The 26,611-nt window shown below is 43.6% G+C and overlaps 1 protein-coding gene across 7 annotated transcripts in view; it reads right to left on the bottom strand.

Moving 5' to 3' along the window:
* The window catches only part of FARP1 (FERM, ARH/RhoGEF and pleckstrin domain protein 1), a 336,263-nt gene that overhangs the window by 85,458 nt on the left and 224,194 nt on the right, over window positions 1-26,611 (bottom strand). For all 7 annotated transcript variants that reach the window (XM_090023129.1, XM_090023112.1, XM_090023121.1 and 4 more), the window contains 4 exons: window positions 24,067-24,171; window positions 16,559-16,601; window positions 15,045-15,123; window positions 5,812-5,909 (listed from right to left, as the gene is read on the bottom strand). In XM_090023129.1, the coding sequence (XP_089879255.1) occupies window positions 5,812-5,909; window positions 15,045-15,123; window positions 16,559-16,601; window positions 24,067-24,171 (325 nt within the window). The remainder of the gene's footprint in view (window positions 1-5,811; window positions 5,910-15,044; window positions 15,124-16,558; window positions 16,602-24,066; window positions 24,172-26,611) is intronic.

A 26,611-nucleotide genomic window follows, 5' to 3' on the forward strand; every position in this document is an offset into this window, starting at 1 on the left:
CATACAGTGCATCCTGCACAGTTATGAAGCCTTATCCCTGATGGGCTGTAAAATAAGAAAGGCATGCGTGATGGTCCTTTCCCTTCCTTTCTAATGCATTCCTGTGAACTGAGTTTAATAATTTTCCCAAATAAAGTTGCTGCCATCTGCTACATTTGTTTCAGTAATAATAAGCATGAAAGCTTGCTAAATAACATACCTTCCAGCCCTGTCACATTACCACATTACCACTTTGCTTTTTCTTTTTGAAATCTACTTATGGGAATCAGACAAAATATTTAATAGCATAATGTTTCCTTCTGTATTGTAACTTACTGACAAGCTTCTGAAGGCATTGCTATTAGTTACTTCATTGAATTATATCCCCCCAGTCCATTCTGGTCCTAATGTTCTAGGAAGAACAATACTTTGAAGGCTGTTATTGTTCTGTCCAGCCCGTGTGAATGAGCACTGACAGACCCCAGTTCCCACACTTGACTTTTTATCAATGCACTAAATTAAAATCCAGAGAACATGTGCAAACAATTAATACATTCTACAGCTTTCTTAAATCATATACTTTCTTGATACTTCCAGAGCTCAGAAGTGGAAAAAAATAATAAATGAAAATATTATTTCTCACTCATGAGCTTCAATGCTCTTTCTGCATAGTTTCCCTCAGTCCCTATTTTCTAAATTTCAAGAGACCCAAAGTATTGCTGCCTTACTATTGTATCACTAACTTCCATCACATTAATTCTCTAAATCCGTTTCAAAATTGTTCTCTTGGCATTAAAATTGTTGTCTCCTAACTTGTGCTCACCGTCATAAGCTGTTTTTTAATACATGAGCTAATGTCATAGCAACTCATCTGCTGCTGTCATAACATGTTTTTATATTAAGAGCAGGCTGTAACATCAGCATAACCCACAGATTTACCCCTCAGAAAATGATTCTTGAAAACAGGCAGCCACCATGCAAAGACCTATTCTGCACAACAACTATAGGAATACAGTAATGTTCACCTTCTGCTTCCCTACTCTTCCCAATTTTATAACAACATTATCACCACCTGTTTAATTTTATTTATTATTGTAAAAATGCATAAAATCATTTCTTAGCCACCAAATAACAGACTAGTGAAAACACACTTGAAGTCATCAGCACACATAACAAGAAAGGAAAAAAGAGCACAAGTTCAACAAAATTGAAATAAAATTGGAAGAAAAAATCCAACTGATTTTTCTAACAAGTAAACTTTCATCAGCTGAGAAGTCTTGATCAAACATTGCTTATGATTTTTTTCAATGAAGAAAACATGTTTGTTTCTTCTAGTGGTTGAGTCACTATATTTAAAAAAGGAAAAGTCCTTTTTCTTCATTCTGCCTTTCAAAAACAAGGTGTGTAGCTTATTTGAAGGCATGCTATTTCCATGAAAATATGGTAGAGGTTCCAAGACTTTCCTCTCTCCTTTGAATCCTACCCTTCACTGCAGTCTTCTTCCACTTCCAGTGCAGGCTTTGCATCAAGTCCTTGCCTCTTTTAATATGATCCTGTAAATCCTGGCATCTCCCTCTACACACCTTCAACTTGACCATGCCTCTTTGTAGATTATAATTTTACAACTCTCTCAACTCATGTTGTGAACTGTCACTCATCTCTCTATGTATTGATTGTCACCCCTTGCCAAAAATGGTCCTCCAAAACTGAAGCGCTCTTTCCTAGCTAAAAGGCATCTTGTGCCATTCTCCTTGATTCAGATCTTGGTTTTGGGAGTTATTCTTGACCTTGAACTTACTAATAAGAGCGAAGTAGAAAGTACAAAAGTCTCATAATCACCTGCTCCTGAACTTCGAGAGAATTTATACTTGCCTCAACTGCTTCTACTTAAATACTAATTCCTGTCTTATTAATTTTTCATTGATTACTTTCACAGCCTCTTCTGCAAGCTATTGATATCGCTCCACTCTAAACTTCAAGATGTCCAGAATTTTATGGGCAGAGTATACTGTCTCTCTAGGGAAGCACAAGAATATAATCCTATCCCCTATCATTTTTACTAGCTTTCTGTCTCACCCCAATTTAAACTTAATCTCCTTTTGCTTCCTATTTGTACCCTCTCTCCTCAGACTCCCTATAGCTGGGGGCATTTCCATATGTACCTGAAACTTTCTCTCTCCTTATGTTCTCTCTAGCCCCTGACTTTGAAGAGCTCTGGTTTTCAATATACTACAATGGGAGCCATAGTTTTAGAAATAACAAGAGTGTTTAAAGCCAGAAGATCAGGACCATTAGACTACTTAGTCTGATCTCCTGTGCATCGTGAACCATTACATTTCACTCAGGTATCTTTATATTGGGACAACCAAATGGATTAAACTAAAGTATTTGAGTGCTTGGGGAACTAAACTGCTGTACTAAAGGCAGAGAAAGGGAGAGAGACTTAGGGTGTCTTTACACATGCTCTGGGATTGGGGTGGAGGGTGTTTTAATTACAGCGTATAGGTGCCCTTAGGTTTCAGAAAGCAGGGAATTATTTAGGTGAAATATTCTCAGGAGGTCCTAGCAGGAAATCCATGCATCACACTGCAGAAGGTAGCAACCCCCACCCCCATGTCAAATCCAGTCTGAGCTCAAAATTCCATCAAAGGAGCAATGAGGCGATTATTTTAACCCAACCTTGGGGAACAGACTTAACAGTCAAAAATCCAATACAGAGGATTCTCTACACTGCCTCAGAGTGAGCGGGGGATGGAGAGGGAGTCTATCTTGCAGGAATCCTGCTTCTCCTCTAACCAGTTTTTGATGATTCAGAAGAAGGTTAAAACAAAACAAAACAAAACACAGTACATAATTAGGGATCTACTCACTTTGTGATTTTGTGATTTTTGCAAGAAACTGCTAAAAATGATGTTTTTTGTCCTTCCCCATGATTTTGCGTGGAATCGCCAGAAAAACAAAAAAAATTATAAAACAAAATGTTCACTCCCCAGTGGGAGAAAGCAGCTGCTGTGGCCTGCCTGCACAGCCTGCTGGGGAAGGGGAAACTGCCAGCATGGAGAACAATTAAGATGACAACCATCCCCTCCTCCACTGATTGGCCAAGAGGGCAGACTTTTATATGGGACTGCCCCACTCTGCCAATCAGCGGCGAGGGGTGAACTGCATGAAAGGCAGCCCTCTCAGCCAATCAGTGGTGAGGGGCAAGGCTGCTGTGGCCCCTCAGCCAATCAGCAGCAAGGAGGGAAGGGGGAGGTAAAAATCCACAATTTTTACTTCTCCTCCATGCACTTTATCCCTATATATAATGACCGAACTGTAGAGTGAGGTGGGTGGAGGGGAACCTTTTCAGGAGACTGTCCAAAGCCCAGAAACACAGGATTTGCTTATTATCTTAGGGCAGAGTTACAAGCAGTATGAATGTACTGAGTTTCAGAGCTCCTGTTCTCTTCATGGCCCACAAAAGGAGGGACTGAACATGGGAATTCAAACACCAGAAGTCTAACAGTCCAGACAGAAACGCATCTCCCAGTTATAACTCAGGATGATTTCTGGAAAGCGTTCTGAGTTGCAGCGTTACCCCAGACCAAACAGACATTCACTGTTGGCTCCAGGGGGAGGGGAATCTCCCTTGGGGCTGGGAGCCTGCAGCCGGGTTCCCACAGCAATGGCCAGGGCTCTCTGCCCGTGCTCGCTGTTTTCGGAATGGGAGGGGGAAAGGCAGCGGAGGGAACTCATTCTTGGGGCTCCCCACATGGTGCTGAAAGGTGGGGTGGGCGAACAGGAGTCCCCCCCACCTTGGGGGGCTCCAATACACCCACCCAACCCTTAGGGGGGGCTGAAAAACCCTAGACTTAACTCCCTCTGGTCCCTTTCCCCACTCCCATTCTGCAAACAGTGACAGGCTGGGAGCTCTGCAAGTACAAATTACAAAAGATGCTACATTTTAGAACATCTTTATCTGATGCCTCATTCAATGAGGGGTCAGATTTTCACTCAATCAGCCATTTTTTAAGTTGTTTGCAGCCATGCACTTGTGTTTGGTCACGGCTATAAACTGCTTTCCATGGCCAGATCAGGTGAAAACTGTCACTTCTGTCTGCACCCTACAGGTTCCACTCTGATTGTTAGCCCTTACCTTTGCACCTCCAGGTAGTAACATTTCTCCCAAAATGGAACTAATCATATCCTTTATAAAGGCTTCTACTCTCATTTTAAGGATGCCAAAAATGGTGGGTCTTAATTACCCACAATGCTATGAAACTGCAATTCATTTTTAAGTTAAATTCAGTTCCAGTAACTGGGCCTTTTTACTGTTTTACTAACAAGACTGAAAAGCCCTCAGCATATCTCCTTTCTTGTAGAAGTAACCACATACAGTGATCAAGTCACCATTTTATCTCCTCTTTGATACAATGAATAGAATTCAGCTCTTCAAGCTTTATATTGTAAGGCTGGTTTTCCACATCCTTCAGAATTGAATCCCATTTGTGGTCTTCCCAATGCTGTTTACAGAGAAGGCAAGATCTTGTCCCTACCTCTACTTGATATTCCCCTTTTTCCAAAGGTCAAATTAGCCCTATTTGCCACAGCAAGTTAAGGCAATTGTCTGTGCTCAGACTGAGACACTTTCCAGCTCCTTACAATTTCCAGGGAAGAGTTAGTAAAAATTACAGGAAAAGAAAAATGTTAGTTCATTTCTGTTATGATTTTGCTGAGTCCCATTTATGGAAAAGCTGAGCAGCAGAAACATTCAACTTAAAAAAACAAAACAAGCAAAACCCCACAAAACATTCAGCTATATACCACGACACAGGTTGCTCATTTTATTTATTTACAGTTTGTCTTTTGCTATTGCTTAATCACATAGGCTGGTGGAGGCCAAAGCAAAGAGAACTGTTGGCATCTGCTTATAGACTAAAAGACTGATAAGGGATGAAAAAGCCCTACCACCAAACGGACCACTTCTGACACTGGATAGTGGGATTTATCTGTTCCTGACAGAAAAGTACTTCGACGGCCTTTGTTAGCTGAGTAACTATCTTACTGTCAGCACTGAAGTAGAATATGTGGTGCTGGAGTTTACAACGGCTATTCAAAGTAATGATCTATTATGACTAAATAATTTTGGCACAGACTACCAAAGTATGCTTCAAAGTAGATTTTCACAACATTATTCTAGATAGGGATATCCATAAATTCTTGAAATGGAAAAATGTGTTCTCTTTTATGTGATTTGGAAGATAAAAGTAACTCTGACAGCCCGATATAAATGTATATATGATCCAAGTGAACACATTTTTATTGCTCATATTTCTGGATAAAGCGAGTTAAAATCTATTGACTGTCTCCCTTCCCTCACCTCCCCTAATAAAAATCTCAGGGCTATGACTTAAGTCTGACATTCTAAATGTGTTTATTTACTGTGCTCCAGACAGTATACAGAACTCCAGGAATCATATGGTCCAATGACACAATACTATATTAAATATAAAACACAAAAGTAATTAATTTGAAAAATTCAACGTATTTGCCATTTCTCTGCAGAAACTGTTCCTCAGAAGACCCTACCAGGTTGTTAAACATAGCTTTTTGAAAACATAGCTTCAAAGGTCCAGAATGTTTCTAATGACCCATTGTCTTCACTTGAAAGGGTAAAGCTGATAAACTACATAAAAATACATAATATAACACAGTGCATGGAAGCTCTCACATGTGTTTTTCTATGCCATATTGCTTACTGCAGATATGTTCAGCCTAACAAACTTCCTTCTACTCACCACTCCTTTATCGCATACTTTTTTTTTCAAGGAGGAAAGGAATAGAACTTACACTGTACAATGTGTGAGACTAAGAGTGCAGTACTGGTATCGTTACATGTTAGCCTGCCCTGGGCCAGGTCTTGCTTCACTTGCAATGCAAATAGGTACCTATGAACAAAGAATCAAACAAAGAGTTACACAAGGCATAAAGAGAGGGGAAAAGAAGCAGTAAAATGCCAAACCCAGTGTTTGGCAACAGGTTGCCCACCTTTGTCAGAATCTGTAACAGTGACTTGAAGTTTTTGAGTTTAGTGGCTGGATGAAACAAAACATTGTGTTACGATTAGAGGTGCACTGATACATTGGTCCATATCATATACACACCAATAAAAGGAAAACTGACATTATTGGCAATCAGCTTTTTTTGGCTGATGTGGTTGATAATGTCACTGATAAATGCTGTGCGCAGCTGCAGCATGCACACAGCCAGTCCAGCAGTTTGGATAGCAGCATCTGGCTGGTAAGTGTTGGGGGAAAAGGAGTGGGGGTAGACCGAGGAAGGGAGGGAGGGAGTGGGGCTGGGCAGGGGCAGGCACTGTCCAGTTGGGGTGGGGCATAAGACAGAGCCACAAGTGGAGCTTCCAGGGGGCATGGGGGGGCGGCTCCTGCAGCTGCGTGCACCTCAGGGCAGGCATGGGGGTCATGCACCCCCCCCGATCTGCATGCAGGGCAGTCTCTGTGCATTGGGGATGAGGACAGCACTGGGCTATTCCCAGCAGGGTGGCTGGGCCAGGGCTGCACTCAGGGCAAGCAGCAGTGGTGCCGGGAGGGGTAGCTATGGGGGGCTACAGCTAACCCAAAATTTGCTGTAGCCCCCTCAAGCCCCCTCTCAGAGCCAAAACTGCCCACCCTGAACACAGCCCTGGCCGAACCCCTCTCCCTCCCCCCCAACCCTGGAAAGAGCCCAGCACCATTCCTGGACCTAGCCCACAGCAGCAGCCCACAGTGGCAGCCTGCCCTCACCCCATGCACAGATCCAGGGGGCACATGACCCCCCTGCCTCCCCTGGGGTGTACGCAGTAGCAGGAGATACACCCCCCAACCCTTCACCCCCCAGATCAGCCACTCATGGCTCTGTCCCATGCCCTGCCCCAGCTGGGCAGCACCTGCCCAGTCCCAGACCTACTCCCTCCCACACCATAGGGGGCCTTGATCTGTCCCCCCACACCCCTTCCCTACAAACAGACTTACCAGCCTGATGCCAATCGGCAATGGGATCAGTATCGGCCAGTATGGCTTGTTAATAATCTGCCATTGGTACTGACCCACAAAAATCTTTATTGGTACACCCCTAGTTACAGTTGTCAGGATTTTAAATACCCCCTTTTTACATAGCCAAGATATGCTAAATTTATTTTATGAACTAATAAGCAGGGATCCTACTTTTCTCTGATAAAAAGAAGTCTGAAATTCTCTGCTTTAAGAACCCCTTCCAAAAATCCATATTTTTCCATGATTAAACAAAATGCCACTATATATTATTTCGATTGATATGGCATTGTGTTTTAGTCATGGAAAATGTGGATTTTGGGGGGGGTTTAAAGCAGAGAATTTTGCATTTTTTTTTAACCAAAGAAAACCAGGATCCCTGCTAAATAAGCACTGAAGTGAAATGACAGTGCAGCTACAATGTGATAACCATTATGAGTGCTGACAGATGTGGAACTCCTCACCCTCTCTCCCCTCCAAGCGGTGGTTTACCAGAAGAGGAAGCGAATTAGTTCAACCTGACTTCCTAGCATCTCTATAGATCAGGTGCTCAGCGGGACTTTTTGGTGCTTTTATTTAAAGCTGATTCAGTTGGCTACTATATTCACAACATGGCTGTGATTTAGGTAAGTTCTATTATCCTCATTCAACAGATAGGAAATTGATGTGCAAAGAGACTAAAGAAAAATAGGAATTTGAGGACTACATAGGTCTCACTGATATTTCAGTGGGAATTGAGGTTACTAGCCTCATATAGGATCAGACCCTAAAGTACAGCTTTAATTGAAAACCAGCAACCAGAAATTTGGCTTTTTTCCTTTTGTTAGTGATTGGTCTCAATCTCTCACCCATCTTTTGGTACCCTGCCACCCACACATCATTTCCTTTTCAACAGCACATATCTTGTACAATCATGCACTTACTCAGATCAAATTTTCTGGGATCTCTGGCTTTGCATTCTGGAATGCCATGAGATGCCCACCGGTCAGATATTTAGAATGGAAGGCTCAGGAGCAAGCCTCCAGTCCCTGTTTTGCTCTTTTGGTTGGTGAATGGGGCTAGGCATCTTATTTTTGATCTTGTCCTAAATGTTCTGTTAGTTCTTTGAATATTTTATTACATGTATAAATAGCCCAGGGAGGATTTCGTAGATACACCATTGGCTCTTAAAGAAGTGTGCAATTTGGTTGAGACTTACTTTTCTCTGAATCAGAATTAGCAAATTAAATGACAAGACTTTGTTACAGCAATCTGGGATTTTAATTATACAGTAAGTTTTTGCTGCAAGTTTCTAGGGGGTTGGCATTTTCTTTAATAGGAAACCATCACTCATCTCTAGGGAGCTAGCTTAGATAAAACTGGTAATAAAAGAAAGTGTTATTGTGTTTTACGGTTATCGTCTCATATGTGCCTTGGAGAGTAGTGTGCACTACAAACATTGATTATTATTTAATAGTAATAATTGCTATTATTAAATAAACAGAGAAAGAATATTACAAAAGTAAAATGAATTACCATATCTACCTGAATCCAAAACAACTTTGTATTTAAGATGACCCTCCAATAATTAGATTCTATACATGGAGAATGTTTACATTTGTTATGATGTTCCATATACAGAATCTAATTATTGGAGGGTCATTTTAAATTCAGGCCACCTCCCCCCCTACTGCTGCACCAGGGAAAGCAGCAGCATAGGGCAGGTGGGTGGGAAGACAGCAGGTGGCCTGACCACCGCCCCTTAACCCATCACTCATCTCCCCTCCATCCCTGTGGCTGCCCCCCGCAATACCCTCCGCCTCCTTTCCTACAATCTTGCCCTACCCGCACCTGCCTCTTGCTGCAGCCTGTGCCCTGCCACCAATCCTTTGAAGCCTCTGAGCCCCGTGGTACCAGCTCCTGGGACTCTAGAGATGCTGCCACTGCTACTGCTGATGTGTGGCTGGGCTGCAGCTGCAATGGGGTCGAAGCCATGACTGATGGTAAGCAGCAGGGGAAGAGGAGGGAGGGGAAGGCTGTGAGGGTGGGCATATGTGGGTGGGAAGGTTTCTCTGACTCTGACTCGCTCTCACCCCACTCTGCCTTCTAATCAAATCCAAGATGAGGGGATTCCCCCCATGTTAACAAGGAAAACAAAACTCATCTTGGATTCAAGAAAATACAGTAAATAAATGAAATAGGATGAAGGGTTGAAAAACAGGAATCAATCAAAGCCATTTCTGTTAGGCAAAGCATACAAACTATCATAACAGTGCGCACAGCAAACCAAGAACCAGTTTCAGTCATAACAATAAAGAAAATTGAAGATGTTTACATTCTTGCCAAAGTTTTTTTTTTTTCCACTCCTGTCCCCACCATACTCCTGGACTCTAGAGTATTATGTAATTCTTAACACAAATTAGGTTGTTTTGTACCACTGTTTAAAATATTACTTTTTGCATGTGAGCTTTTTGGCAGCATGACAACTCCAGTTCCCATGCGTTTCAAGATACTAGCACCATCAAAGATAAACAATGAATTTAGCAGACAACTGGCCTCAGTTCACCATTACAGCTAGAACTGTCAGCGTATTTTAATATGTAGATATTTCCAAACAATTTCACATCATGCAGACAAGATTTTATCACAAGAAAGTTCACACGTAACATTGTATTCAGCAGAAAAAAAAAATGGATGACTGTTCCCAGGTGTATGTGTTTATCAGCACTGACCTAGTAGCTAACACAGTGATCATGCAGGTTTGGTTTGACTTCCCCAAGTTATGTACTCAAGCCCAGCGAAGAGCTGGAAAACAGAATCATTCCCAAGACACCAGCACCTTAATCTGAATAGCACTAGCTGCAACTGGGTTTTAATGACTCAACAAGATGATAACATTTAGGAACAAACAGCTTCAGAAAGGATGACATGAAAGGGAAGAAAGGTAGAGAGAATGAACAATGAAACTTATATTCTTAATAAACCAGCTAGTTTAACGGTCTCAATATGCTGTACCATACTTGGTCATTAAGATCCATGAGGTTCTTATGGCCACAGACATTTTGGACTCAGCAGGCATGTCTACATTTGACGCTACAATGCTGCAGCAACGTGCTATGGTGACGTAGTGCTAGCAAGCAAAAACAATAATGCTGCAGTTACATCACTGTAGCGACTTAGGGGCTAAAAAACCACAGTGCACTGCTAGCATGGTGCAGTAATGGCTGTTACAATGGTGCCAGTCAGCACCATACATAGACTCCTGGCAGTCCCAGGTGAACTTCTGGGCCCCCTTGGCCAGAGATAATGATAATAATAATATTTTTAAAATTACCATTTTTGGGCTCCCTTTCTGTTCAGGCCTCAGGAGGCTGCCCAGTTCACCCATGCCTGTGTCTGGCCCTGATGCCTATACAGCTGTTGCAACGGCAGTAACAACACCATAAAGGCATGGTGTAGATGCTCCCAGTGGGTGTATCTACATGTGCTCTTTGCTGCAGAGTAGACTCATTAGCTTTGCAGTAAAGAGTCACAGTCTACACATGTGCCAGTATTAAGGCACAATAGATTTACTCTGCCATAAGATAGTGCAGGTGGGGACAATACTATTTTATGGGGGAGTACTTACATGAGATCAAACACACATGTAGATTGTGACAGGCTGGCTGGGGCACGAGGGCGCTAAAGTGTAATGGGTGCATGCCAGCTAGCCAGCACCACACGGTAGCACCCCTGTATTTCATCCAGCCCCTACACTGCCCAATGCTGCCACCCAGAGGCCAGGGCTGACCCCCTGGGCCTTTGCCAGCCTGGGGCTGTTCTGCCCTGGTTCAACAGGGAATTAGCTGAGGTCATTGCAGGACCCTTGGCACGGCTTTATGAGTGCTCATGGTGTTCTGGTGTGGTGCCAGAGGACTAGAAGAGGGCCAACATGGTTCCCATCTTCAAAAAGGGGAGGAAGGAGGACCCGGGAAACTATAGGCCAGTTAGTCTTACCTCGATCCTGGTTAAGCTTTTTGAGAGAATTATCCTGGCACATGTCCACGACGGGCCAGCAGGGGAGATTATGCTTAGGGGTAACCAACACAGGTTCATTAGAGGCAGGTCCTGTCAAACTAACCTGGTGGCCTTCTACGACCAGGTCACCAAATCCTTAAATGTAGGGGTAGCGGTAGACATAGTCTTTCTGGACTTTCGGAAGGCCTTCAACACTGTCTCTCACCCCATTCTCATTAAGAAACTGGGGGACTGTGGTGTTGACACCTACAGAGTCAAATGGGTCGCTAACTGGCTGGAGGGCCGCACCCAGAGAGTGGTGGTGGATGGGTCATTTTTGACCTGGAGGGATGTGGGCATTGGGGTTGTGCAGGGCTCGGTCCCTGGGACCGCACTGTTCAACATCTTCATCAGCAACTTGGACGAGGGGGTAAAAAGCACCCTGTTCAAATTTGCTGGTGACACTAAGATGTGGGGGGATGTGGGCATGTTAGAAGGGAGGAATAGGCTACAATCAGACCTGGACAGGTTACAGGGGTAGGTGGATAGGAATAGGTTGGGATTCAACACTGACAAGTGCAAGGTGATGCACCTGGGGAGGAAGAACCAGCACCATTCCTACAGGCTGGGGAACTCCCTTCTCATCACTGCAGAAGCAGAAAAGGATCTTGGAGTCATCATTGATGCCAAGATGAACACGGGCCAGCAGCGTGGGGATGCAGTCAGGAAAGCCAACCACACTTCGTTATATATCCTCAGATGCATCTCAAGCAGGTCCAAGGAGGTGATCCTCCCCCTCTATGAGACACTGGTCAGGCCGCAGCTGGAGTACTGCATCCAGTTCTGGGTGCCGCACTTCAAAAGGGATGTGAACAACATGGAGAGGGTCCAGAGGAGGGCCACTCGCATGATCGGGGGCAGCAGGGCAGGCCCTACGTGGAGAGGCTACGGGACCTGAACCTGTTCAGCCTCCACAAGAGAAGGCTGAGGGGGGATCGAGTGGCCTGTTACAAACTAGTCAGAGGGGGCCACCAGGCATTGGGGGAGTCCCTGTTCCCCCAAACACTACCAGGAGTGACTAGAAATAACAGTCACAAGCTGGCAGAGGGTAAATTCAGATTAGACATCAGGAGGCACTTACAGGGCGGTTAGGATCTGGAACTAACTTCCAAGCAAAGTGGTGCTGGCTCCTACCTTGGGGGTCTTTAAGACAAGGCTTGACAATCACCTTGCTGGGGTTGTTTGACCCCAGTACTCTTTCCTGCCATGGCAGGGAGTCAGACTTGATGATCTGCTCAGATGACCTTCCGACCCTACAAACTATGAAACTATGAAACATGCTATAATCCCAGGTGAACATGTAAACACTGTGCCCGGGAGCAGCTGACTCTGGCATGAACTGAACCAGAGTTTACTGCATCAAACTAATTACACATGTAGATGTACCCTGTAGGCATGACAGCTACTACACATGATGTAACTTTTTCTACCTGTACATGTTTTAAAATCAATGTTGCATCCTCCTGTTTCCTAGCAGTGCTGAAATCCATTGAGAGAGAGAGAGAGAAATTCAGACAGTCCCAAAATGTTCAAATCCATGCAAACTAATTTTAGTGCTATTCTTCCCCCAGACATGATGTGTTCTCTGCCTCTTGAAGCAACTACACTGTGCAACTTATGCCTTACCATTCACATGCTGCTGTCTATGTACACTTTAATGTTCAAGACTCTTAGCCTGCAAATGTAAACTCTAACAAGAGAGCCATTAGCATACAGAACCATATCTCTAGGTGCAGAAAGATCAACTAAATCAATTTACAGTACATGTTCTAAGCAACTGAATATTCAGTTTGATATATACAGAGCTGTGAAATTCTTTGCTAGCAACACAATATTAGGAGTTCTCATTTGGCCAGGCTGTCAAATATTTCTAGACTTCCTTTCAAATAAATTCTCCCCTCCTCCCAAGTCCCCAATTTCATGGCCAGGAAAAGAGATTAATAATTTTTTCTGCTCCACTACATGGGTACCAAAATAAAACAAGCCAGGGATAAATATAACAGATCTCTTTGCACAGAAACAGGAAAGTGGACATGTATATACATTACATTATACAGATACTAGCAGGGTTCCTTGGAAAACAGAATTTTAGTCCTGTGGGAAAGTTTAATTTTTTTTTTGTTTTAAATTAGAATAAGTTGAAATATAAGAAGCAAAGAATATCAATGCTTTTGAGAGAAAAAACCTCCATAAACGTCATTTTGTTACATGCTGCAGTCAAAGTGATTTTTTTCATTCAAATTGGTAAATTCCAATTTCAAATTTTGGTTTAAATTAAACTGTGTTCAATTAACCCCTCCCCCCCACTGTATCCTTATATATGCATACACATGCATATACATAAAAACATACACACAACCATATATGTGTGTATGTTATGTATATAAAACATACATATACATAAAAAACACTTTTCCTGATATAAAGAGTAGGCAGATTAAAATAAAGATTAAATCACCACTTCAAGAAGTGCGGAAAATTGGCACATATCTAGGGCACAAAATTTAGCCAGAAATTGCTCCCCCATCCCCAATATACAAGCATTTTCTCTGATACCTTGTTGGACTCCTATTCAGGCTTCCCACAGGCCCTTCTCAAAAGTGACATTTTCATCTTTGTGAATCTGAGAAGATGCTGTCAACAGAAATGTGTGCCTAGCTGCTGCACTTGGCTGCCTCAGACCAACTAGTCTTATCTGAAGTGGTGGGACTACAGTCCTACACAATGCTCCTAAGAAAGTCTCTAGTTCAGCTTGTCCAACATGCGGCCTGCCGAGGCATTTTCTGTGGCCCACGGTGCTGAGATGGGAAAGGAAAGTAAACACTGTTTACTTTCGTTCCCACTCCTTGACCCTCCCCCAGCCCCTCAGCAGCTTCCTAATGGCTGCTGAAGGGCTGGGGAAGGGACAAGGTTCCCACACGCACCGCATAGGCTTGACATTGCCGACACGGTGTGGCTCCTCCCCTCCCCCCTCATTTCATTGCCAGCAGAAGTGGCAGTAGAGCTGTGTGTTGCTCAGGACGGGATAGGACGAGCCTGGCCAGAGCAGCAGGGGCTCAGCTGCACTTTCCCCCTGCCTGCGCTGGCCAGTCCCAAGCAGCACATGGCTATGCCGGTGCTTCTGCTGGCTGGTGCTGACTTGGCCGGCCTCCTCCCATCCCCAGAAGCACGGGGGAAGCCAGCACAGCGTGACTTCTGCGGGGCAAGGCAGCAGGAGCTGGTGTCTGCTGGACCCCGTGCTCTGGGCTCGCAGCGCTGAGACCACCGCGGCTGTGTGCGTGCACAGCCAGGCACCACGGTGAGTGGGGCCATGCAGGCGGGCGGGTGAAGGGCTGCGGTGCAGCAGCTGCCCTGCTCCAGCCCCCCTCAGGCAGTGCCGGGTTGTGGGGCCATGTTGTTTGGGGGATGGGGATGTGGAGTTATTTATTTCTCCCCTTCAGTCTCTGGGGCAGTAGCTGGCTGGATGCAGAATGGGTCCCTCCTCCCCTGCCCACCAACAGCTACCATGAACCTTGCAGTAACAGGCAGGTGCAGGAGGGCTACACAGGCAGGGTTTCTCTGGTCCAGGACAGAGGGTGTTTGAGTATGGCTCACCGGCCCATTGGGTGATAAAAAGTTCATGATCCAGCCTCACATTCAAAAAAGTTGGACACCCTACTCTAGTTGGTCTTCTCACTCCATTATCCAGGTCAACAAATGTTTAAGAGGAATCTCCCTCCCTTGGTGCTGCTCCCTAGAAACTTCTTGTTGCATTGAAATATATGAAACAAGTGTTTTATAATGATCCCACACCAAGGGAAGCAACCAGGTGCTCTTACCTCTCCTGAGGCCCCTTAATGAGAGCACTGTAGTGTCTTACATCTTTATTACTCAGGTCCATACAAGAAAACACAAAGTGCAAATGGTACTCAGAGGTCTACTTCTTTCCTAAGCACAGTAGCTTCCCATATCCTCCTCTTCTACCCATTAATGAATTAAAAGAATTACAGGAACACCAACCTTGTCAGTTCTTCCTGCAGCTGAGCATGATCAGGTGGGAAGAATTTTACTACAAATTTTACAACAATGTGTTTAGGTCCTATGGGAAAGAGCAAAGAAATGTCATTAAATACTCATGACCGCTCGCCTCCCTGTTATCAGATAGAAATTGATTAGTAAAGTCTATAGCAGGGGTTCCCAAACTATGCAAACCCCGGGGGGTATGCAAAACATCTCTGAGAGGTACTCAGGAGAAACTGTGTAATGGCAGATTTAATTTTCATTATACTAATAATTGACATTTCAGGAGTTAAAATATAAAACATATGCTGGCGAGGTGAGCAGGCAGCAGGTCAATCTGGAAAGGGGTATGCAATAAGAAAAAGTTTTGGAACCTCTGGTTTATAATAATGCATGCTTACCTTTTACCACTGCTTTTTTTTCCTAAGTTTCTCAAATTACTTTATAATAAACATGATTTAATGCAACACAAAAGAAAAGAACTTTGATTTTTAAATGTCCATTCTGCATATTGTAATTGCAGGTCATTGTAATAATGAAAAAGAAATACTGTAATAATGGAAACCCCTGGTGCACTGCACCTTATTTACAGCATCACTAGCCCAAATAACATGGATTATAACATTCAAAGTTCTTTCATCTTTACCTCTACCAATGTCATATGCTTATACCCATTTGCCCTCTGCTGTCTAGACTGGACAGATGATGCAAGCCCTATGCGAAAGAATGAAGGGACACTAATCTGACATCAAGTTCAAAAACATAAGAAAAGTCTTTGGCAAAGCACTTTAATCTTCCTGGACATTTGTTCCATTGCTGAACTCAGAGTAGCTGTTCTTATACAGCAAAACTTTCAAAACTGACTCAAACATGACACTACAGAAAAAGAAATCGTCTGTAGGCTGGACTAAACAGGGACTACAGATTCTTATCCCATTATTTGGATGAACTTTTGTGACTCTTTTGTCATTACAGGTTTATGACAAACCACAGCACTGCCTCCGCCCCTCCCCATCCTCCTTTTTTACTGTATAAATCACTCTCTCTGTTTGATAGCTTGCTCTGTGCAAATCCTTCCATAGCAACTGATGAAATGAGCTCTGACTCGTGACAATTTATACATCTCTGATTTAGTTAGTCTACAATGTTCATCCTAACCTGCATGACTTCAGACTAACATGGCTAACTAACACTCTCTGGTACCTGCCTCACCTGGCAAAAATTCATTCACTGCCTGACCTCTTCAATGGGCTAGGAGCAGCCCCTTGATATGACAGAGGGAAAACACTGAGATACAGAAAGATAATTGCTATAATTTTGGTTTTATAGAAATGACCAGTATGAACATAATACAATGGCACACAATATAGAAAGAAATAGCTGAAGGGGAACCCCCCACCCCCATATAATCTAGAAAATTACAAAAGCAGTGATTTCAGTTGAGAGAGCCTCACCTCATCTAATTTCACTTATTTTTGGATTGATACAGTAAATAACATACAACAAGCACTTACTTCTAATCTGCTTCATAATGGGCTTCAAAAGGTCCAGCCACACCTAGAAAACAAAAGAAGTGTGTGTGTGTGGGGGGGCATTATAATCTTAAATGAACTGGTTTTGCTGCAGAAGCTCTCTCAATTACACTACTAAATTAAACTTGGGTTATTTTCCCAGCCTGTTTGTGGTCATACTTTCTTCTGTTTTCCATAGTGGATTGATTTTCTTTCTCCAGTTTTTTGTTTAGATACCTAATTTGTACCTACAAACTAGATAACCTAATGGGCTGTTACTGTGGTTCAGCTTTAGAAGCAGTACACATTCACAAATAGAGAAAAAAATCACAATCCTTAGATGAAGGCAATTTCCCCCTCACTTACCTTAGATTTTAATACAATTAAAGGGAGCCTGTGACAGAGGGCCTGGGGTTCTACCAATAATTCATGCTTTTATGGTCAGAGAAAATTGATAAAGAGGAATTAAAAAATAGGTCTATGCTGTGAACAAAATGGATGGAAGAGGACATCTCTGTCACGAGGCCCGAGTTATCTTCTATTGCTGAAAATAATGGAAATGTAAAAAAACCCCTGCATCACTTGAATTAGCCTAAACCAGGACTGGCAGCTGGCAAACGCTTGACATGTGCCCCACGGGCCTCAGCAGCCAGCTCTCTCACTGCTGTGTAATGGGAAAGGGCCTGGAGCTCTGTGCACTGTCTGTGAGTGAGGGCAGGAGAACCATGTTCTGCCAGCGGAGCCCATGTAGGAAGAAGAGAAGTTTGGGTGTTGGGGGTGACGGGGGAGAGGTGTCCTGTTGCATGTGGCTCACGCAGTGTTTGGCTCAGGGGAAGACCAGGAAAACAGGGATGTAACAGGACAAAAATAGTCCTGGTATTGCAGCCTCTGAATGCCTCTGAATTCTACAGAAACAACGAGTTGACCTCTTGGAAGGACAATGGACACCTACATCCAGGACTTAGATAATGGAGGAAAGCAGTTCCTCCAGGATAAGAATGTGGGGTATTTTGCTTAAAGAAGGGCAAGACAAGGGATTTTGTTCTACAGCTGAGAAACATTTTACCTTTGCTCCATATGGAGAGCCTACTTTTAGATTTGTAAAGTAATCAAATACTGTATTTTAAATATCTTGTTTATTTTCTCTTAATATGTCATGTTTTAAGGAAATTTCTGTTGTGTGAGTGCTTCCTACAGGATCTCAAAGACTTTGACATCCTCCTCTAGCAGAGGGAGGTGATGAAAGGATGTTTAGGAATTAATACTTCACTCCAGAGTCTCAACCACAAAGGCAGGGACAAAAGTGACCTCTCTCAGTGAGGGGACATACAAAAGGCTACAGAGGGAAGCATGCAGAAGTAGAAGTCTTCTAAATAACTAATAGAGGGGTGTACATGGCATGGCACGGCAGACATCTCACAGTCCTCAATGTATTTTGCTATCCCATTAAACTGAAGGTACCATACACCTTGTAGACACTTGGAAGCTGCTGAAGGAATGGTACACAGTTTTCAAATAGAGTATGAAACAATTCAGAAGCCATAAAATCTGCTCAAAAGAACAAATTAACTATATATTCCTCTTGGAAAAATATATTTTTAAACTGAACACACAAAGCTGACCTTGAGTTGCTTTTAATTATGTCCCAGACAAACTGAGAATATATATACTATAGAATCATTGCCCCAGGAACCAGACAGACACAGTCAAATGCTTCTATTAAAATTGTTCCCAATGCTATCTATTATTTTCATAGTTATTACAGAGCTGAAATAGCTAGTTGGATATACCTTTACTCTAATGTCCTATATTTGGGTACTTCTAGATTCACAAAGTTTCTCTGTGGACTGAAATTTCTCATGCTTTCCAACCCCAAAAGGTAACTATCTTGAAAGTCTGAAGAAAATCGATTTGGTCATCTGTTATCTAAGAGTGGGAAATGGTGTTTCTCATATATTTAGAAACTAGTTTTGACATTTCTGGCACTCTGATTACTCCAAGTCTTTTGTTTGAGAAGGTAAAATTTGGCAGGAAGATAATCCTCAGTGAAGAATGTGTGCTTTGCCAAGTTTATTCTTTGCCAAGAATAAAACTGAATGAGAAATAGGCAAGCCCACAGGATCTAAGCATCATATAGAAAACTATTTTGCAATATTTATTTTCATTTAGTTTGTGATTTGGCTCCTTGTAAAGTATGGTGCCCATTGTAAGGCAAAACTGCAATACCTCAGCAGTGGGAGGTTCAGAGTGCCCTAACTCTTTCCTCAGTTTGCCTTTGTTCTAAGACAGAAGGTGGTTGCTTGCTGGCTTGGGCAAAGCTTACTAGCATATTGTGAAAAGGGAATAAAATCAAAACTGCATTCAACAACTTGGAATCAGCCTTTGTTCCTCCCTTCCCCCAAAATAATGAGATTAGCCTAAAAATCAGGAGATTAAAATAGGAATTTGGCAGATGGTCTGGGCAGACTCCACTGCAGTGCCAGTGGTCTCTCTGTGCTTGGGGCAAGTCCCCTCCTGGCAAAAGGGGGCTTATTCAGCCACTGGCACCACAGTGGGGTCTGTCCAGCCTGGCAACAGCGCTACTCTCCCTATGCTTGGGCCCAGCGGCTGAATAGGCCCCATCTTGCCGGGAGGGGGCTTGCCCTGAGCACAGACTGAGCAGTGGGGGCTGGGCCCTGTCCCCGTCCCTGTCCAGCAGCTGGGGCAGTGAGCGGGGAGTGACTGTGACGGCTTCCTGGAGTGCGAGCTCCTTCCCAGTGGGGGCTGCTCTGTGGAACTGGCAGAGCTGCTGCAGAGAAAAGGCAGTGCTGCACGGGGCTTGCAGGGCTCTGGCCGACTCTAGTGCCCCCCAGCTCCTGGCCTGAGTAACTGCAGACATGTACCTGCATTGCCTCAGTCCAGAATGAATGCATGTCCTGTTACAAACTGGTTCAGCCTAGACAGGTTAGACTAACCTGCAAAGGTTGCATCAATTCAGGCTCTGGCTTTTTGAATGTCTGTCCCTAGCCCTGCAGGCTGGAACTCTGCCAGCCTGCAGTGAGCTCATGCAAAACTGCAAAATCTGCAGGTTTCTCCGGTAAAATGAGAAATCTGCATTTGCCTCCAGTAAAGGTAAAATCCACGTTTTATGCTGTTTTTCTGTGAGAAATGGGAAACCGAGATCACTGATTAAAGACACTTGATAGGAAGGAAGGAGTCAGCAACACTGCTTCACTTATTCTTTGCCCCTTAGCTTTCGAGAGGAAGGTATAGCAGATCATGTTCATACCCTACACAAACAGCAGTGATCTATATAAAACATATTGTGTGGTGGAAACTATAGGCCACCTTTCCTTGAATGTTTGTTTAGACAAATGACAGTCTTGTATTTTTCAAACAGTACTATGTTATCTAGCTTGCCAGGTATTTGAATGCATGAGTGTGTTCTGGAATTCTGCACACTGAACTAAACAAAACAATGACCCATTACACATATGATGACATTCATACATACATGCTCAGGAAATTTATTTCTCTCGCATTACAAGATATTTGGAAGAGAACTGAACTGTATTTAAATAATATAAATTTAGTGCATGCAAGCAAATTTTTTAGACAAGAAAATGAAACGCATTCTATAATGTTTGATGGATGAATCCTAAACTACAAGTAATTTTTAAAAAAATGCAGGATCCAAGAACTTCCAAGTTTTGGTTCAAACAGCAGTTTTCAACTTATCCACACTTCATGTAGATATTATTATGTAAAAATAGGGATAAATAATGCATATAGTTATAACAGTTAATGCAGTTTTGCAGTAAGGGTTATATTAACATCAACTTTCCTGCCTCTGGGCTTTAGAGAATTAACTATAAGAAGGAATTCCTGCAGACTCCATCAACAACCCTCCTGTTTGTTCTGCTTCTCACCCCACTCTAGCCTTCTGCAGAACCATTACAGATTGTTATAGGCAGGGCAGACCCATGCTCTGAAGTCTTACAGAGAATGTGGATACATTCTTAGATGCCTGACTGGGGTGGCTCACTGCATCCTGAGGGTCACACTCATCATGAGATCTGGGGTGGGAGGGAATTTCCCTTCGAGTTAGATTGGCAAGGGACGCTGGGGTATTTTTCACCTTCCCAGGCTGAGGCTTGCGTGCTAGGAGGATCTGGGCATATCTCACATAGGGTCTGTACAAACATTACATTTCAACCAGTAGAGCTACAGTTGAACTGCCATGTGTGCAAGCATTCAAAGAACTTCAATTGCTTTAAAAATGGCTCATGCCATGGAAATCACCATGCTGGACCAGGTTGAAGGGCTAATTGATTGAGGTGCAAGCATCTGAATGAATGCAATCCCAATCAATTGTAAGCACTATGCTGATATCTACAATCCCTTGGTGCACTGGTTGAAACAGCATCTCAAAAGAGGGACACTGTAATTCGAGCGGCACTTTAGTGCTGCAGCCAAAAACACAGCAAGCTCCTCCTCGTCAGTGTGAGGGCCATAGAAAACCCAATGCCTCCCTACAGCACCTGGCAACTTCACGTCCCAGGAGACACTGCTCTTTGACCAGTCATTTAAATGCTCTGGGATGTTGCAGTTAAAGGCAAGCATGGCCAGCTGGGGAAGGCCTGGCCATTTAAATGCCCCAGGAAACTCTAGAGTTAGGGGAAGCATGGCCAGCCAAGAAGCGGTCAGTCACAGTTGCCTGGGATTAGTACGTGGAGACACCTGGCTGAGGACTGGCGGCAGCATGGGCAGTCTGCACTGCTATAAGCCCAAAATAATAAATATGTACACAGGTTGCCATCGGCCGGTGCTCCAACTGATTGCACAAAATGGGTGAACTTGAGGGCTAGGCAGACATTAAAAAAGCAGGAGACTAAATTGAGTCAGTATTTGCAGGTTAGTTTAACCTGCTTAGATTGAACTAATTTGCAGGTAAATAGATGTTCACTTTTAACTCAGGAAATGCAGGCACATGTCTGCAGTGACTCAGGCCAGAAGCCAGGGGGAGCTGGAGCAGCTCTTGGCTTCAGGGAAGCTGTGCTGGGGGGTGTGGCTAGCCCCATCAGCAGCCTCAAATGAACTGGTTGGGGAAGGAGTTTAATTCCCCCCTCCCTATCCCACTGGCATGGACATGAGCTGGGATCCTCCTGGCACTCCCCTTTTGCTGCTGCAGGGACAGGGGTGTAGCCAGACACTGGCTGGCATGGCCCCCTGAGGCAAAGGGAGCAGGGGGCCATGCCGACCCCCTTTTCCCCTGAGGGACCATAGCCGGAGTCTGCCAGACCCCACTGCCGCCTCTACCGATTGCTCCCTGCATGGGATGAGTGGTGGAATAAGTTCCTTCCCTGCCCCCTCCACCAGACACTGGTCATACCTAGAGAGTGGTGGTGGATGGGTCGGTATTGACCTGGAAGGATGTGGGCAGTGGGGTCCCCCAGGGCTCGGTCCTTAGACTGATACTCTTTGACGTCTTCATCAGTGACTTGGACAAGGGAGTGAAGTGTACTCTGTCTAAGTTTGTGGATGATACAAAACTGTAGGAAGAAGTGGACACACCGGAGGGCAGGGAACAACTACAGGCAGACCTGGACAGGTTGGACAAATGGGCAGAAAACAACAGAATGCAATTTAACAAGGAGAAATGGAAAGTGCTGCACCTAGGGAGGAAAAATATCCAGCACACCTATTGCGTAGGAAATGACCTGCTCGGCAGCATGGAAGCAGAAAGGGAACTCGGAGTCCTAGTGGACTCCGAGATGAACATGAGTCATCAGTGTGATGAAGTCATCAGCAAAGCTAACTACACTTTATCATGGATCACCAGATGCATGACAAACATAACCAAGGAGGTGATACTTACCCTCTATTGGGCACTGGTCAGACCGCAGTTGGAATACTGCGTCCAGTTTTGGGTGCCACACTTCAAGAGGGATGTGGATAACCTGGAGAGGGTCTAGAGAAGGGCCACTCATATGGTTAAGGGCTTGCCTGCCAAGCCCTGTGAGGAGATACTAGGGAACCTGGACCTCTTCAGCCTCTGCAAGAGAAGGTTGAGAGGTCACCTTGTGGCTGCCTATAAATTCATCATGGGGGCGCAGAAGGGAACTGGTGAGGCTCTACTCACCAAGGCGCCCTACTCACCAAGAAATAATGGCCATAAGCTAGCAGAGAGCAGATTTAGACTGGACATTAGGAAGAACTTCTTCACAGTTAGAGTGGCCAAAATCTGGAATGGGCTCCCAAGGGAGGTGGTGCTCTCCCCTATCCTGGGGGTCTTCAAGAGCAGGTTAGATAGGCATCTGGCTGGGGTCATCTGAACCTAGCACTCTTTCCTGCCTATGCCAGGGGTTGGACTCAATGATCTATTAAGGTCCCTTCTGACCCTAACATCTATGAACCTATGTTCTCTGTGGTAAAAGATGACAGAACAAGCAGCAATGGTCTCAAGTTGCAGCAGGTTAGAGTAGGATAAACTGTCTCATCAGGAGAATAACAAAGCACTGGAATAGGTTACCCAGGGAGGTTGTGGAATCCCCATCCTTAGAGGTTTTTAAGACCTGGCTAGATAAAGCCTTGGCTGGGATGATATAGTTAGGGATGGTCCTGCTTTGAGCAGAAGGTTGGACTACATGACTCCCTGGTGTTCCTTTCAACCCTAATGATTATTTTCTATTTTGCCCTCAATAATTAGCTCAGAAAGCAGTGACCGCCAATCATCAGTTTTATTGCCTAGAAAAAGGCATACAAAAAGAGAGCAAATTATCGTAGCAATATATAAACCCTTTATTTTTTCCTCTCTAAATCAAGAACTGCTGTTCTTGCTCTAACATACATCCATTCAATTGTGCAGGGTATTAGTACAGAATTCACCAAATTAATTAAATAGGTGCAAAATTCATGCACTGGTCACAGGATCCAAGTAACTAGAACATGGTTCCCTGGGCCACAATGACACCTTTAAATCTATGGCAAAATGTAAATGTTTCAAATGAAAAAGGGTGTGCAGGTACTCTTGCCTTCCCTCCCACCTATTGTAGTCAGCCATAACCCAAAAGATTGATGTATCACTTGATTCCTGCAGATGCTACTTTTTCAGGTCCAACATTTCACGTGTAGGATGCTAACCCTGTACCAGAGAGAAGAAAAAAAAAGTGTCCTATAAGCAAGCAAGCTCGCTAAGCAGAAAAGTTGGTGTTAATGGAATTGTATCGCCATTTTGTATCAGGGTTGGAGTGTTGTAGCCTTGATGGTCCAGGACATGTACAAAAGGTGAAGATTTTTTGAGATATCTTTTACTGGACCAAGCTTTTGGCCACCAAGAGCCCTTCCTCAGGTTGCCTATTACATTTCTGAAGCACCAGCAGCACAACTCCATTTTCAGAACTTCTTAAAATTTAAAATCCATATTTAAAAGCATTTTCTGAATAAGAGGGAAGGGGAAGGGGAGGGAGAGACTATAGCACATATGAAATACAAAGGAGAAAGCAAGTCAGCCACAATACTTTTTCACATACCATCATCTTTCTATGATCTGGAAACTCAAGGCCAAAATAGTCGCCTTCAACAAGGTTCAGGTGACTGCAAACAGCATCGTGCAGGACCTTCCCTGGAGCTCTTTGCTACAAAAATAAACAGCGAAGAGTTAGACATGCATGCTGACACAAGACGCTCTAATTAAAAAAAAATAAGAAAAGAGCAGTCACATTAAGCACTTGTACAGCAAGCAGCATATTTGCCAAAACAATTTACAAAACTAATAACCAATATTCCAATAGCTCAGGTGATGGTGATCATTATTATATTAATTTTTATGGGCCAAGAAACTAACCATAGATCTCTAATCGGCCCTTCAATTTTTACAATCTAAACCAAGGGTCAGGTATGGGCTGGAAGTGGCCAACTGAATGGTCCAATTTGGCATACGGGATCAGTGGTGTATGCCTGCTGCTCATCCCCTCTACAGTGCTTTCTTCTGCTGTGCAGCCTGCTGCTCCACCACATCTGCTTTTCTCACTGCAAAGGGGATGGGGAACAGTAGTGAGATTAAGCACAGGCAGCTGGCTTGCTGGAGGGGGGAAAGATGGGAGACTTGTGACCCGCAGTGGGGACTGAGTTGCAAAAGGTAGCCTTCACCAGCAAGACGCTGCCAACCACTGAACTAAAAAATCCCTAGGCTATCCACCAACTTCTCTCTTTCTCTAGCTCAATGAATATTTTATTATTTGTATAAAGTGTAATAGCACCAGTGAGAGATGGGTAGCTAGGTCAGGCTACTGAAGCAAACAGAAAAGTGACTTGAACCCAGGCCTCTCATGTACCAGGTAAACACGATAACCTGGGCTACTACCTAGCCTGGAGTGGTCACTCCCTCTCTCAACATTTTTCATGAGAATGTGAAAGAAATGCCCAAACCATGAAGCTCTAATCCTGCAACAGATTTCTTGCTTTTGGGTCAGGCCTAATTATGAAGCGCCTTTGCAATTGCAGGTGTCAGTTTAAAAGCATTCTTTTAAAAATAAATATCTTGTAGCCTGTTGCATGCTACAGAAATTTAAAATCTTTTCCTAAGGTAGGCAAGACCTACTTGTCACCACAACAAGGCTTTGTCACCTGCAGGCACAAAACAGAACATTAAGAACCTAAGAAATCATTAGTTTCAGGGAACAGGTGGAAGAGAAATGCCACTTCTTTCAAATTCATCTCTCCAGAAACCTGTTTAACTGGTTTCTCATTGACAAGCATTCACATCTACTCCAGCCATTCTAAGGCACCAGGAAACTGAGATCATATTACATGGTTGTGTTAAACTATTTATTAACGTCAGCAAGAGCAAACAACGGTCATTTAAATATCATGACTTAAATGATGACAAAACACCAGAAGGAAAAGGGTAAATAGGGGTATTGTTTGGGGTTTTTTTAAATTACATTTGTCAGAGCCCATGTAGTAATGAGTCTACAAAATAATTAATCTTTTTGAAATCAAAGTGAATTGGGAGTGGTGGGGGAAGAAGAAAAGTTAGTGTTTCTAGTGAGTATTTGGGATCAGATGCAAGTAACACCATGTGCTGTTTGTAAGCAGAAATATCAGAACACATTCACTTCAGAGTATTGCACCTCATTAAACAGAAATATTTATGATGACTGAAATTAAAAACGAGTTTCTATGTATGCAATAAGTAAAATCCAAATATTTTTCTGCATTCCCATATCAAAAGATAAACAGACATCCAAACTACAGTCTCAATGAACAAAATAATTCCAGGTACTTCTTAATTGTAAATCTCAGTAAAGAGCAAATAAATTAGGTTAACAGCATCATAGGGCACCTACACACATGCAGAGAGGCTGCTCTGATGCGCTGTAATGACAGTGCATTGGAGCAGACACAATGAATTGAGTCTGCTAGAATGTGGTAATTACTGTTCAACAAGCTTTAGTTAAAGTGCCTCTGTAGCCATTTTTCAGCACAGGGATGCTGATACACATGATGCTCTAGGCACTTTAACTAGAGCGGGTCTTGGAGCCACTCTAATTAAAGCCCCATCCCCCCCTCCCCTCACCCCTGGATCACGCGTATAAACGTTCATAGATTTTGTGTAAGATTTATATTTAGTTTATTATGTTAAAACAAGAATTGTCAATACAAGCTATTAGATTTTGTGGCTTGTTTCCAAATTCAGCTCAGGCCTTCTCTTAGTCAAGGCAGCTTTTAAAAACATATGGCATCTTTAATGGCATCTGCACACTAAGTTCCCTGAGAAGACTGCTTTCATCTAATCACTCTGCACCACCAGAGAAAGGAATACTGTGAATCCTCACACCAAATGGATTATTCATGTTTACATGCATTCATCAAAAATCTAATGAGAATGGATCTGATCAAGGGATCAGTCAAACTTTATAGGTCCTCCAAGGAAGGGGGAGCCTGCAAACACAGGGATTTATGACAAACTGTGTAAAGAAATGACACAGGCCACCTGCACTGACCACGCAGAACAAGGCGGATACAGCTGAACTGCCATGTCTGATCTCAGGCAACGATTAAAATCAGCTGAGG

Source organism: Crocodylus siamensis, chromosome 1 (genome assembly GCF_052110815.1).
Source record: "Crocodylus siamensis isolate JL-2025a chromosome 1, ASM5211081v1, whole genome shotgun sequence".
In the NCBI taxonomy this organism is placed as follows: domain Eukaryota; kingdom Metazoa; phylum Chordata; order Crocodylia; family Crocodylidae; genus Crocodylus; species Crocodylus siamensis.